This window comes from Erpetoichthys calabaricus, chromosome 3, assembly GCF_900747795.2.
Source record: "Erpetoichthys calabaricus chromosome 3, fErpCal1.3, whole genome shotgun sequence".
In the NCBI taxonomy this organism is placed as follows: domain Eukaryota; kingdom Metazoa; phylum Chordata; class Cladistia; order Polypteriformes; family Polypteridae; genus Erpetoichthys; species Erpetoichthys calabaricus.
In genome coordinates, this window is record NC_041396.2 from 291,727,191 (window position 1) to 291,743,365 (window position 16,175).

General features: G+C 40.1%; 1 protein-coding gene across 1 annotated transcript in view; it reads left to right on the forward strand.

The window, feature by feature from the left end:
• Window positions 1-323: 323 nt before the first annotated feature.
• The window catches only part of LOC114649094 (dual specificity calcium/calmodulin-dependent 3',5'-cyclic nucleotide phosphodiesterase 1B-like), a 116,888-nt gene continuing 101,036 nt past the window's right edge, over window positions 324-16,175 (forward strand). The window contains exon 1 of the mRNA XM_028798526.2: window positions 324-769. Coding sequence (XP_028654359.1) covers window positions 537-769 — 233 coding nt within the window. The 5' untranslated portion in view covers window positions 324-536. The remainder of the gene's footprint in view (window positions 770-16,175) is intronic.

A 16,175-nucleotide genomic window follows, 5' to 3' on the forward strand; every position in this document is an offset into this window, starting at 1 on the left:
TTCATACTGGTAATATTAATTTATTTCCCTTTTAATGTTTTGTAATCAGGCCGACTGCTTTGATTCATTCAGTGATCTTTTAACATAAAGACGTGTTATAAGGTTTGAATGTTTTCCGTTACTTAGAATGTTTCCATAAAATTACCGGCAATTAATTCACCCCATTTGTAAACAAGCGAGACTTACGTGCATTAGTCGTTTGAAAAAAAAAACCGTAATAAGCGGCAACAATTGTTTATGCCGCCTGATTTTAACACCAATGTTTCGCCTGTCATTTAAATGGGTCCCCAGGGGGCCACCTGGAGCACAGAGAGAAGGCTGGCAGGGAACGCTTTTCCGCGAACGAAACACTCTGCAAGCGGCTCCGTGGGTTCATTACGCTACAAGGTCTCCTGCACAGGTCACGGCGCGGTTCACAACTTTTTTATGTTTGTTCGTTCAGTACGTCTCTCTGTTTTTCGCCCCTACGATGTGCGCGTGCATATCTGAATCTTAACGTTGCTAGAGAAGAACGTCTCCTGTAAACAGAAGAGTGCATGGGATGCGCACAGGTGTCCTGCGCTCCTCCTGGCTACAAGCAGATCCCTCACCTCGACGTTGGCCGCGAGCAGACGAGGAAAGCGGCGCGCTTGAAGCTGGGAGCGCGACGGCCGCCGCCGAGCGACGAGATGGACGAGCACGAAAAAGGGCGCGAGGCGCTCGTCGCGCGAAGAACCCGCCTGCAGAGCCCGCGCCTCAGCCGCCGACAGTGGAACAAGCTGCACATCCTGTGAGTGTCTGCGGCTTCGAGCCGGACATCTGGTCGCGGCCGGGACGGGTAGGGTAGGGCAAAGGGGACCGTGTGGAGGGGACCTCAAAGTAAGCATCGCTGTGCTGAGTGACTGAACTCGGATTGTCTTGATTGATGAGGCGTAAAGGTGACAGGTCTTGTCGCAGCTTTCGATGTAACTACAGCATCTCGTTGTTGTTTGGATGTTATTTAAAGACACGAGAAATTAAATCGTGTGAATCTCATAAAGCAATCAGTTAAAGTTAAGTCAAATAAGTCAGTAATGTATGTTCTGTTAGCAGCAGTAAATTAGTTACTAATTATGAAAGTGTCTGGAACTTAAACGCCCTTGTTTGACACCCCTGCTAATATGCATAATTGAGTATACTGGTATACCCAGCAATATTCTGTAGTCCTGAAAAAAGAATAAACTAAACTGAGTATAAGGAGCAACACAAATATCTAGGGACAATCATTGATAGCAGGCTAAACTTGATAGATAGATAGATAGATAGATAGATAGATAGATAGATAGATAGATAGATAGATAGATAGATAGATAGATAGATAGATAGATAGATAGATAGATAGATAGATAGATAGATAGATAGAAAAAGGTACTAGATAGATATAAAAAAGTACTAGATAAATATATAGATAGATAAAGAGAAAAGGGTAGTAGATAGACAGATATTAAAAGTTACTAGACAGATAGATATAAAAAGGTACTACATAGATAGATAGATAGATAGATAGATAGATAGATAGATAGATAGATAGATAGATAGATAGATAGATAGATAGATAGATAGATAGATAGATATAAAAAAGTACTAGATAGATAGATAGTGTAAAAAGGTGATAGATAGACAGATAGATATAAAAAGGTAATACAGTAGATAGATAGATAGATAGATAGATAGATAGATAGATAGATAGATAGATAGATAGATAGATAGATAGATAGATAGATAGATAGATAGATAGATAGATAGATAGATAGAAAAAGGTGATAGATAAAATTAAAAGAAAGAAAAGTTGTGACTTGGCTGTCACAGTCACAGTGAAGCATAACGCAGACATATTGCCATAGCATTCCTTGACACTTCTGCTGAATAATCCATTGGCTGAAAGTCCTCTGTGTTTGTGTGTCAGAGAGAGGATGTGTAACATTGTTCATAATGGCACTCAGTTTTGTTTTAACTCTCTCCTTTGCTGCTACATCCAGGGGGTCGAGAGTGTGTCCCATAACTGAGTTTGCCCTTTTAGTTGGCTTGTTGATCTGGTGGTCCTCTTTTGAGGTGATGTTACCAGCCCAGCACACCACACTGGTCATCACTGAGTTGTAGAAGATGTGAAGGATGTCACTTATCACATTAAAGGAGCACTGTTTTCTAGAAAAGAGTCTGCTCTGTCCTTTCTTCTATAGCTCCTCTGTGTTATGAGACCAGTCCAACCTGTCATTGATGTGGACCCCAAGTAGCAGTGCCCTCTTTAAATACTGACTGAACATAGAGGCTCTTTGGTGAAGTGAAAGTCAATAAGCAGTTCTTTGGTTTTACTGATTTTAAGGTACAGACAATACTCTTTGCACCAATAAACGTTCTCCTCCTGACTCCTCATCTCTGTCTCATCCCCCTTATTAATACACCTCATAAGTGCAGAATCATCTGAGAATTTGTGCAAGTGGCATATCCTGGTGTTATATTTATAGTCGGAGGTGTATGGAGTGAAGAGAACAGGAGTCAGGGTAGTTCCTTGTGTGTTGCTCACACAGTCCTTGAGTCTCATAAACTGAGGTCTGCTTCACAGACAGTCCATTATTCTGAACACCATAGGCTCATCCACTGCACATCTCTGATCTTAACAGTCAACAAATTGTGTAAGAAAGGTCTATTCTTTTTTAGGAAACTCATTTTTTTTTCAGTGAACGAAACCTAAATAACACTTTTTCCTAAGTCTTGTATTGAATCTCTTGTTACATTTGGTTATATATGTTGGTCTGGCAACTGCAGCATTAAGAATATAGGCTATCTTAATAACATTATGAAAATTGGCAGCAGACCTCTGTCACAAACAGGTTGGAAAGCTGATTAGATTCTGTCACACAGTAGCCATCCTCAGCCTACCTAAGTTTCAACTGTTGCCATCAGGCTGCAAATTTAGGTTTCCGAGGGTAAAGAGCAACAGATTTAAGAACTCTTTTATTCTCAGGGCTATAAGGATTTTGTTACTTCTAGGGATATGACTGAATTCTGAATTATTATTTTTGTGTTCTGCTAAAGGTAATTATTATTCTTTGTAACAAATCTTGAGTGTGTATTTACAATAACACTGGTTGTCAGTTTTTGTGTCTTGGCTTATTTTCTTCTGTTTGTGTCAGAGTGCCTTATGTTTTATACTTTACTTGTGGCCTCACAAACTCCCTAGTTGCTTAACTTCTCATAAATTGATAGAATCCTTTCAGTCTGGATTCAGATCACAGCAAGCAATGAAACTGCTATGTTTAAGGTAACTATGGATGTAGAATCTGGAAAAAACTGACATAAATTCTATTTGATCTTAGCGCAGTATTTTATATTGTGAAGAATGAGAATATTCTGGGTATCTCTGGCACTGACCTCCAGTGCTTTAAGTTCTTTCTGAATGATAGACAAAGAATTTTTTAGTCTTGCCAACAACAGGTCCAGCTCTGCCCCAGTCACACAAGGAGTTCCTCACGGCTCTGTCTTCGGCCCTGTGCTGTTCTGTATTAACATACTGCCCCTAGGCCATATTATTGGTAATTTTGGACTGGTTTATCTTTTATATGTGGATAATACTCTATCAAAGATACTCATTCACCTCAGAGTTTTCTCAGCTCACATCTTACCTCTGTAAAATTAAAACTTGGATGGAACAAAACTCTTTAAAATTAAACTGCAACAAAACCGAAGTCCTGCTAATAGGCACTAAAACTCAGTTTTAAAAAAAGAGCTTCTTTTATAGCTACTCTTAGTAATGATGTTATCAGACCTTTTTCTTCTTCTGCAAGTTATCTTGGTGTCCTTTTCATTTCCTCCCTTTCTTATTCCACCCACATTAATAACATTAAGGAACTTTCTTACTTCCACCTCTGTGGCATATCCCATGTTCACTTATTCTTCTCCTTCCTGATGCTGAGAAGCTTGTAACTACTTTTATTGCATCCTTCATTGACTACCGAAACTCCCTAATGGCAGGTGTCCCTTCTAGTCTATTATCATTGCTCATGTTTTCAAAACTCTGCTGTAAGAATCCTTGCACAGATCCACAGAAGTGAACACATTACAGCCATCATGCTTCGCCATCACTGGCTCTCAGTATCTTATAGAGCTGAATATAAAATTCTATTAGTAACCTACAAAGCTTTAAATGACCGTGCACCAGACTACATCAGTAACCTTCTCTATCACTCTTCTCCTGTCCACCCACTAAGGTCCACAGATTTAGGCAATCTACCCAAAACCAACCTGCACTCTGTGATAATAGAGTCTTCAGTTCTATTCATCCAGACTTTGGAATGACTTCTCTAATTTATTAAAATCAGCCAACTCAACTCAATTCATTCTTGTAAAAAAGCAACATAAAGCACATTTATTCAAGAAGGCATTTAACTGACATTGACATTCTGACCCTTCTCTATCCAGGTGCTCAGGATGATCTGCATATTTATCATAAATGATGTTATTTTTTTAGGGTCTTCTTGTAGTATTTTGTATATATTGTGTATTTATTATGGTTTATTGTCTCTTATTCAAGTTCAAATCTTTGTATTTTCTGTATTTATCATTATTTATTGTTTCATATGGATGTTATTTATTTCTAATCTTTATATATATAATACGCTACCGTGGCTGTTCGTTTGTCTGTCCAGGATTTTAAATCACCTGTAGCTCGCAAACCGTTTGACCTATTGACCTGAAATTTGGTACACATATACTACTGTATGTGACGTCTACTGTCCACTTTTGGGGTGATGACTGACCTCCAAGGTTATTCCTCTTTTTATTTTTATTTTATTTTATTGTAGAATCAACTCTCGGCAGCGGCCAGTAACATGCGCCGTTCTCATTCCTACCACCTTCGCCGTCACTTCCCCTACCACTTCATATCTTAAATCATTCTTGAGGCAGATTGAAGACTTAAATGGCAGCTTAAGTGAAAAATTAAGAAAAACGTACTAAGTAATTGCAACACAAACACTGACTTGATCAGTTTTAACATGAAAAGATGCTGACGAAAGAAGAGAAGAAGCGGGCCGCTAGGGATGAGAAAAGAAGAGCTGCTCATGAAGCAGGAAGCGCATCAACCTCTGAGGAAATGAATGCTAAATTTACAGAGAAAGAGAATGAAAACTAGGAATTCTCAAATCAAGTGTATTCCAGTGCGCCATTACTGGTGTTCTATGCGCCCTGTTGTCCTTTTTGAATTTCTTTCATGGGAAAGGTGCTATATAAATAAATTATATTATTATTATTATTATTCCTGCTACAAATAAATTCTACCTATCCTACAAAATACAGCATCCTGAGTTTGAAGCAGGCAGTTTATGTGTTACCTCTTTGGTTAAGTGGGCTTTTTTGGCAGAGACTCCTGTTTTCTGTTCACATATCAAAAATGTACCTCTTAAGGTAACTGGCAATTTTAAAACTGAGCCAATTTAAATTCCCTGTGATAGATAGATAGATAGATAGATAGATAGATAGATAGATAGATAGATAGATAGATAGATAGATAGATAGATAGATAGATAGATAGATAGATAGATAGATAGATAGATAGATAGATATTACTTTATTTGCTATAAGGGAGAAATGTAACTTTTTACAGAGGCTCAAGTAATACTCAAATATTTTAACAAACAATAACAGCAACTCCTCTCAAAAACATAAAAGATTTATAAAAAAGAAAAAAACAATCTGACTTAGCTGATGATCAGAGCAGTCACAGTGAGGTGTTATAAAGGTTGTATTACTATGAAAGAACCCCACTTCAGCCCACTTGTTCTGAATAGTTTGTGTGCTAAAAGTCCTCAATGCTGGTGTGTCAGAGAGAGTATGTGGAGCATTGTTCATAATGGTAATCTACTTTGTCTTCATTCTCTCCTCTGCTACAATCCAGGTTGGTTCCTGTCTTCCTTATTTTATGCAAACTTCCGTTACCATGACTTTGATTAAGCTGGTTAATTCTCAAATTCAAATTCTCAAATTCATGATAGCAGGAGTATATATACACATACAGTGGAACCTCGGTTCACAAACGCCTCGGTATACGTACAACTCGGTTTACGACCAAAAAGTTCGTCAAACTTTTGCCTCGGTTCATGACCACACACTCGGTATACGAACAAGCCAGTTTCCCTTTCGGTTTGTGCGCGCTGATGATTTCCGCACGTGTTGCATTGTTCTCGGTCAGACGTGAACTGCTGCAATGTGTGAGAGAGAGAGCAGGCAAGCTCGTGTGCTGATGAGTGAGAGAGAGAGAGAGAGAGCAGGCAGGCTCGTGTGCTGATGAGAGAGAGAGAGAGAGAGCAGGCAGGCTCGTGTGCTGATGAGAGAGAGAGCAGGCAGGCTTGTGTGCTGGAGAGAGAGAGAGAGAGAGAGAGAGAGCAGGCAGGCGTGTGTGGGGGAGAGAGAGAGAGAGAGAGAGAGAGAGAGAGAGAGAGAGCAGGCGGGCAGGCAGGCTCGCGTGCTAGAGAGAGAGAGAGAGAGAGAGAGAGAGAGAGAGAGAGAGAGAGAGAGAGAGAGAGAGAGAGAGAGAGAGAGAGAGAGAGAGCATGCAGCTGAGAGCGAGCCTGTACGTGCAGCTGAGCAGGGAGCCTGGGTATTTGTCAGTGTTATTCAATGTTTTTACATTAGTTTACTATTACACTGTGCATTCTATGGTGTAATTAACTATATTTGTGCTTAAAAATATTTTTAAAAATATATTTACATACAGTTCGTACGGTCTGGAACGGATTAATTGTATTTACATACAATCCTATGGGGGAAATTGCTTCGGTTCACAACCAATTCGGTTTACAACCAGAGGTTTGGAATGAATTATGGTCGTGAACCGAGGTTCCACTGTATGTAGTGTTTAAGGCTTTGGACTTTATACCCTGAGGTTCTGGGGTCAAATCCTGCTACTGACAATTGTGTGATCATGAGTGAGTAAATATATCTGCCTGTCTTCCAGTTGTAAGGACAAAAGAAATATAACGAATTGTATCTCAAATGTTTTAAGTCACCCTGGATAAAGGCAAAACAAATTAATAATATACTGTATATACACATGCTGGAATCATGCCACCATAGTACCAAGATTGTTATAATTTGTATATACTGCATACTGTACATATAATAACAATGTATGCTACACAATATAGATTGATGGAATAATGTATATTTATTAGCCAAAGTGCTCAGCATTGCCCAGGTACAAATAAATTTGGGAAAGATGGTCTTTTGGAAATTCAGCATGGCTAAACACAAAACTCATAATATGACAAAAAAACGTACAGTACTCTGAGACAAAAACTTGAATCTAGTGAGCCGATAAAATTGTTATCCAATTAGTTCAGAAGAAAACATTGTCCTGCAGATGAAACTGTGCTTTGCCCTCAACAAACCGTTGTGTGTACCAATAGCTGTGTTCTGCTGTCAGCCCCAGCACACTCCACCTACCTGATGGGAACTGTAGTCCTCATTTCAGCACCGTTTTTTGGGTTGCCCCCCACTCATGATAAGCCCATGAAGTTAGACCAACGACATTGCATATACAGAATTTAGTGAAAATTGGTGCAGAACAAAAAAGCAGATTATGATTTTATTTATATGGATTTTGTAAAGCAGTGCTGTTATAGCTCTGAATGTGTGAAGCTTTTCAGGATGGTGCTCACTGTAATAAATTGGTTGCGTAAAATAAAGGTTATAAGAGTTGTGTGTGTGTGTGTGTGTGTGTGTGTGTGTGTGTGTGTGTGTGTGTGTGTGTGTGTGTGTGCATAGCCCTCTAACCCAATATGTTTTTGAACCAATATTTTTCATTGTAGAGTTTAATACAGGTGTGTTGTCAGAGCCTGAACCTACAGTTATGAGTTCAAGGTGGGCATCTCTGTAGGCAGATCTAAATATACTAAAGTCATTTTGCTCGAAAGAAGCTTCTTGCCTTTCACAAAACCCATAACTCTGCAAGTTTCATTTGCTGAATTACTGCATCTACAGACTCGCATCCTCACACAAACCAGTTTGAATCTGCTTAAATTGTGTTTAAGAATGCCAGAAACATGTTGATTTTCTGAAATATATAATATATGCAGCAGGTAAAATACGTATTGAATGTGTCAATGTTTTTCACAGTAAATATATTTCTAATGTGACTTATGACATTAAATTTTCACCAGATGTTGGTAACAACCCAAGTAATCCACACATACAAAGAAATCAAAACAGTTGTATGTGAAACATAGAGTTTATTGTATTTTTATTTATTTATTCATTATTCTATTATTTTTATTTATCTTCTTATTTGTCTTCTTCTCATATTGTTAAAGTGTGCTTGAATATATCAAGTAGACTATAAGAATGTGTAAATAATTAAGGCCAGCAATTTGAGCATGTACCAAATTGTACCTAAGTGTACTGTGTCATTGTGACATTCTTTTGAGTTAATAAAATTAATAAAGCTGTTATAATCATAACCTGCATGTCTTTTTCCATCTGACACCCTATTTTAGCCCATCCCTGTATATATAGAGGAATAATTGTTAAGCAGACAAAAAGGAAAAGGCCCCATTTAATAATGGTAGAATGTTCAAGAAAACAAATTGTAGCGTCCTTCAAGTTGCCGTGAAAGCTCTGACTTCCTTCACGCCTAGTAACAAACTGATTTTCCAGTTGAGCTGCTGTTTATATCTTTTTTTAAAATATTTTATTGAATTTATTAAAATCAAATAACATTCCATACAAGCAAGTCAAGTTTTACAAAACTAAATTCAAAACAAATCAACCCCCACCCATGAGAGAGAGAGCTATGCCAACAGAGTAAAACTTTAATAGTAAGAAAAATAAACAAATCAATAAATGAATAAAAATAAAAGAATAGAACAGAATAAAAAAAGGGTAAAGAATCCTCCTCCTCATTTTAAATGCTTATTCTAAAATGTTATTAATTAGATCCTGCCAGGTTTTGAAAATGTTTTTACAGATCCTCTAAGTGAGAATCTGTTTTTTTCCAATTTAAGATAATATATAACATCAGTTATCCACTGACTTAACAGAGGTGGGTTAGGATTCTTCCAGTTGAGCAAGACAAGTCTACGTGCCAATAGTGAAGTAAAGGCAATTACAGTTTGTTTGTACACCAAACACATCTGTTTGTGGATTAGGAGGGACTTGTGACACCAAGGCTGTCTGAAAGGCATTTAAAGATTTTGGTCCAAAATGATGTTAATTTGGTGCACCTCTAAAGCATGTGGCTCAGTGAGGCTGGAACTTGATTGCAACGTTCGCAAGTTGGATCTTGCCGTGGAAACATTTTGGACAATTTTAAATGAGACAGATGTGCTCAATATATAATTTTAAGTTGAATAATTCTATGCTTTGCGCATATGGAGCTCAAGTGAATTCTGTGCATTGCTACTTTCCACTCCTCTTCTGAAATGTTGAGTGAGAGATCCTTTTCCCACTGTACTCTGGGATCTTTGAAAAGGAGGGACTGTAAAATGTTTTTATATATTGCAGAAGTGTTGTCTGAGTCCTCAAGACTGATCAATATTTTTTCCAGAATAGAGGTAGGTGGGAGGTAAGGAAAATTGGGCAGGTTTTGTTTAGCAAAGTTTCTAATTTGAAGGTAGTGAAAGAAATGTGTTGCTGGAAACTTAAATTTGGAGTGTAATTGTTTGTAGATTTTGTCTATGTACCACCGTAATGTACAGATCTCTAAGTGATTTAACCCCGAATTAAAAACTGCGTATGTTTGAGAGGGTGGAAAAAGGTGGTTATCGTACAGAGGTGCCACAGATAAAAGCTTCTTTATCTTAAAATGTTTCCTGCATTGGTTCCATATTCTGAGTGAATGAAGCACAATTGGGTTGTTAGTATATTGACGATGACGTGTACCTGTTGGTGTACAAAGCAAGGAATATAAAGAAGTACTGCAGGATTTTATTTCTATTGCGGACCACACCTGTGTATATTCTTCTATTTGTCTCAATGTCCAGGTTTTTATTTGCTGCTCAGTAATAAAATTGAAAGGTAGGTAGAGCCATGCCACCTTCTGCCTTAGGTCTTTGTAGGGCTGCCCTTTGGATATGTTAATGTTTGGAATTCCAAATAAATTAGATTTATTGATGTATATTGGAATGCTTTGAAATAGAAAAAGGTTAGGAAGTATATTCATCTTGACAATTAATCACAAATTCTTTAATTCTTCCATCTAGAGTGAGATGAATGGTTGACCATCTATGCAAGTCTTTCTTAATTTTTTCTATGCAGACAGCAAAAGTTTGTTGATAAAGAGCTTTATGTTTATTTGTGGTGTTTACACCTAGGTATTTAAACTGATCTGTGATGATAGCTGCTGTTTATATGTTGATGGTCCTCTTGTGAATGACCCTGGGAATTGTGGGTTAAAAGAAATGGGCAGTAAATGACAGTGCTGCCTCTGTGCTTGGTGATTTTCTCGTGATTTAAAGAGTCCTGAAGATGTGCCCCCTACACAACTGCTTGACTATATATATATATATATATATATATATATATATATATTGTGATTGATAAGAAAGTCACAAATACAAAATAAAGATTTGGGGACCGTCCCCATATATTGTCTTACAGACAATATTGAAAAAATGAAGCGATTCAAAGTACAATGAACAACAACTGAAAACAAAATGGTGGTTTTATAGAGCAGAAAAACATGTGACAGGAAATGGTTGGCAAAATGGTGATGTGGCAACAGGAACCGGAAGTGATGTGGTTTGTGGGTGCCGGAAGTGATGTCATCAATATTGACCGGAAGTGACGTCATCGCGGCCATTTTGAAAACCCGGAAGTTGCGGGATTAATTCTCTTCTTGTGTCCTGTTGGAAAAAAGAGTTCAGGTAAGTACCACGTGATATCCCTTTATCTCGCGATGTTTCACTCACCTTTAGGCTCTTTGACTGCCTCCTAATCGTACATGTTTGACAATATATTTATATATATATATATATATATATATATATATATATATATATATATATATACACACAGTGGAACCTCGGTTTGCGAGTAACTTGGTTTACGAGTGTTTTGCAAGACGAGCAAAAAGTTTTAATAAATTTTGACTTGATAAACGAGCAAGGTCTTGCAGTATGAGTAGTATGTAAACGCTTTGTCTGCTGAACGTCATGTGATCACAACTGAGCTGATGGTTCTTCTCTTTCTCTCACTGCGGGATTGTGGGCAATCGTCTCCTAAGCTCCGTCTGAGTCGCCGTGCCTCACTCATATAGTCAACATCCTTAAGAGCGTATACTGTTTACTGCAGCATTAGCATTGTGACTGTGTGTGTGCGCGCATGTGCGTGTGTGTGTGTGTGCTCGCTCGTGGGTGTGTGTGTCCTTGTGTGTGTGTGTGTGTGTGTGTGTGTGTGTGTGTGCTCGCGTGTGTGTGCTGTGACGTGCGAGTCCCCGTCTTGCACCCTAAAACACAAAGCTGAGTCTCAGTACTTTAGCAACACCAGTTTTATTCAGCTTGAAGCAGCAACAGCGCGGTTATTTATTGTAGCGGGATCTGCCGCTCTCCTATACACAGACACAGCAGTCAGGCAGGGCCCTGCACATTTATAATGTTCCTTGTTCCTTGTATCACCCATCGACGGCAGGCGCTTATAGCATGTCCGTGATCTTTTCGAATTCGGTTTTACGGCAAACTGCTACAGCGCTGGGAGACTGCGATTGCTTTGGGACGCTCTTCCGCGTGTCGTCCTGTTGGGTGCAATCCCACAAGAGTTTAGAAACTCACTCACACCAGCCATGATTCTTTTCAAAGGTAAAGTGCAGGTTAATTTGTTTTATGTATTTTTACTTTATATTTTGTATTAATCATTTTTATATGAATAGTTTTTGGTTGTGGAACAAATCATCTGAGTTTCCATTATTTCTCATGGGGAAATTCACTTTGATATACGAGTGCTTTGGACTACGAGCACATTTCCGGAACGAATTATGCTCGCAAACCGAGGTTCCACTGTATATATATTGTGGGCTTTTAACCCTTGAAAAAACAATGCTGGAACCAAGAAAAAGGTTTGGGTACCATCCCTGTATATTTCCCTAAGACAATATATGAAAAAAAGAGATCAAAGTCTTTTAAATTACAGGGACATTTGACAGTCTGTACTTTGTGAAAATGGTGGATTTATACAAAAAGGATTATGGGAACAGGAAATGGTTGGCGTTAGGAACAGGAACCGGAAGAAACGTCATCAAGGTGAACCGGAAGTGATGTGATCTGGATGAGCTGGAAGTACTGTCATTGAGGATGGCCAGAAGTGACGTTGCTGTGGCCATTTTTATACCCGGAAGTGGAGGCGATTATTTTTCTTCTGGCTTTCTGTGCAAAAGAAGAGATAAGGGTAAGTACCACGTGACCAACTCATATCTTGCAATAGTTTACTTACCTTTAGGCTCTTTGACTGCCTCCTAATCGCACATGTGTGACATGACCCCCACCCCTGCCCAGACCCGTCGGGTCGGGCGACCTGCACCGAGAGGTTGTGGACACGGGAGAGAGAATTCGCGTTGGCCTGCAAGGAACCTCTATGATAAATGACACTAAAACGTTAAGGTTGTACATCCAAAGACCACCTAGTGACGTGTGGATTCGACTCTCGATGAAGGGCCATCCACTGTAAAGCGGCATGATCTGTCACCAGAGTAAATTCACACCCCAAGAGATAGTACCTTAAGGACGTTATAGCCCATTTAATCGCCAAGGCTTCCCTCTCCACCGCAGCATACTTGGTCTTCCCATCCAGCAGTTTCCGGCTGAAGTACATAACGGGGTGTACAGGACCGTCGACGCATTGGCTCAACACGGCACCCAATCCTGTGGCTAATGTGTCGGTCTGGAGGATGAACGGGAGAGAAAAATTAGGAGATCGTAAAATAGGTACCGAAGTAAGGGCCAACTTTAAGTCACCGAATGCTTTATCAGCCGAATCATCCCATACCACTTTTGAAGGTGCTCGTTTCCTTGTGAGATTAGATAAGGGCGCAGAAATTTCGGAGAAATGAGGTACAAAATGACGATAGTAACCTGCCAACCCCAAAAAAGCCTGTACTTGCCTCTTATTTATCGGACGGGGCCAATTAATGATGGCATCTACTTTGCTACATTGTGGTTTAACAATGCCCCCACCCACTAGGTAGCCTAAATTTCTGACTTCACATAACCCAAAAAAACATTTCTTAGGATTAATATGAAGCCCTGCTGACGCTAGTGTGGAGAGCACGGTTTTAACCTGCACTACATTGTCCTTCCATGTGCCGGAATAAATGACCACTTCATCCAGGTAGGCGGCACTAAATGAACTGTGGGGCCGTAGCAGTGTATCTACCAGACATTGGAAGGTAGCTGGTGCCCCGTTCAAACCTAAAGGAAGGACCCTGTATTGCCAATGTCCATTTGGGGTACTAAATGCGTTTTTTTCTTTAGCAGAGGCCGATAAGGAAATTTGCCAATACCCTTTCGTCATGTCAAGAGTAGTCAGGAATTGTGCGTTCCCCAATCGATCGAGTAAGTCATCCACTCGCAGCATGGGATACCCATCAAATTTAGAGACCTGATTAAGACGACGGAAGTCGTTGCAAAACCTCCATGACTCATCAGGCTTAGGAACTAGGACAATTGGACTAGACCAAGGGCTATAGCTCTCTTCAATAACCCCTAATTCCAGCATTCGCCTAATTTCCAACTCTACTTCCGCTTTCTTTGCCTCCGGGAGCCTATAGGGCTTCTCCCTGACAATCACACCAGGGTCAGTAATGATGTCATGAACAATCAGCGCAGTACATCCAGGAATCTCATCCACAACTTTGGGGACAGACAAGATAGCTTGTTTGAGATCTTGTCTTTGTTCAGACATCAAGTCGGGACCGAAATTAAGTTGGGGTTGAGATATAAACAATAAACAAGGCTGGCTAGAGGAGGGATCAAGTTCCCTATCCTTCCACGGTTTCAGCAAATTAATATGATATACTTGCTCAGTCGGTCAACGATTGGGTTGTTTAACCAAATAATCAACAACACCTTTTCTTTCCTTAATTTCATAGGGACCCTGCCAATGGGCTAACAATTTGAAATGTGAAGTTGGGACGAGTACCATTACACGATCACCCGGGACAAATTCCAGGATGGTGGTGTTACGGTTATAATAACGCGACTGCGCTGCTTGTGCCTTTTCCAAATTCTCTTTTAGAATGGGCCTAATTTTTTCCAATCTATCGCGTAATTGCGCAATATATTCAAGAATATTTGAAGTAGGAAGGACCTCCTCTTCCCAACCTTCTTTTAACATATCCAATAAACCTCTGGGTTGTCTTCCATATAATAATTCAAAAGGGGAGAAACCCGTAGAGGCCTGTGGGACTTCCCGGTATGCAAACAAAATGAGAGGAAGTAACTGATCCCAGTTTCTTCCATCCTCGTTAACTACTTTGCGTAGCATCTGCTTTAATGTTTGATTAAAACGCTCTACCAATCTGTCAGTTTGCGGATGGTAGACTGACGTTTTCAGATGTTTTATACAGAGTAATTTCGCCACCTCCCTGAACGTCTCCGAAGTGAAGGGAGTCCCTTGATCCGTTAGAACTTCTTTGGGGATCCCCACATGAGCGAATATTCCTACAAGTTCCCGTGAGATATTCTTTGTATTAGCTGAGCGCAACGGAACAGCTTCGGGGAATCGAGTGGCATAATCCACTAGGACTAAAATATATTTAAAGCCCTTTACCGTGGGTTCTAAAGGTCCTACGAGATCAACTCCGACTCGTTCAAACGGGATATCAATAAGGGGAAGGGGAACTAGAGGAGCTCGAATCCGCCTTGGAATCTGGTGAAGTTGACACTCCGGACATGAAGCGCAAAATCGTCTGATCTCCTCATTAATTCCTGGCCAATAAAATCGGAGCTTTATTCTCTCCAAAGTTTAGTCGAAGCCTAAATGGGCTCCCAGAAGGTGAGCATGCGCTAACTCACACACTTGTCGCCGAAAAGTGCGAGGGATTAGCAGCAATGCTTGCACTTCACCCCCGTGTTCTGTCACTCTATATAACAATTCATTTTTAATTACAAAGAACGGCATTGATGGCATGGGATCTAGGGTTGTATAACCCTCGGCAGATACTATAGCATTCCTTGCAAACTTTAAAGAATCATCATTCCACTGTTCTCGTTTAAACGAGAAAGATGTTTACAAAATCTGAGACAATAAATCTTGTATCGGGTTTTTATCGACCTCAATGGGCGGAGCTACTGCCTCTACGTCCTCTCCATTAGCCGTACTAGTTCCCGCAGAGGACTCTGGGACATCAAATTCTTCACACTGGGTACCCGTATGGGTCTGTGCTACTGAGGGACACGGCGTGGATGCAGTCGGAGCGTCATTTACCATGACTAAGCCTAAATTCCTTTTCGGTACAGTTACGTTATTACCGCTATTGATTTTATTCCAATCTCTACCCTATATGACTGGAAAAGGGGGATCCAGTAATACAGCCATGGCCATTACAACTACATTGAGATTTACTGAAACCACACATCGGGCTGTTTTGTAATACCGGATGTTCCCATGAATACATTTCAGACTAGTTTTTAGTTTAGTTCATTGTTGCAGTAAATCGAAACGGGCAGCAACAATAGAAATGTTACTCCCGGAATCAAACATCACCCTTACTTTCCTACCATTTATAATAACTGCACCTGTATATGGGAGAGATAACGGGTTAGTCACCGTGGCACAATACCTTTCCCCCTTCACCAATGAACAATCCATGGGCTCCGAAGTACAGTTTAGGTACAGGTGACCAAGCTCCCCACACTTGAAACAGCGAAGGGGGTTGATCGGTCTATCTCGTTTTCGAACGGTAGGCATGGGAGTTTGCCGGGCGGGCTCAGGGACTGCCCCACATGCCTGTTGGGTGCGACGAGAAAACCGTTCTGATCGCCCCGATTTACAAGCCGCCCAGTGACGCTCCGCAATCTTGATCAGAGTGTCCATGTCCTCGTAGTTATGTTTTCGGACTTGCTGGGCGATCTGGTCAGGGAGAGCATGCACGAAGGTTTCACAGGCCAGTAGTTCGCCCATTTTGTGAGAACTATTTATATCTGACCTTTACCAGCGACACACTTTGCCCCAAG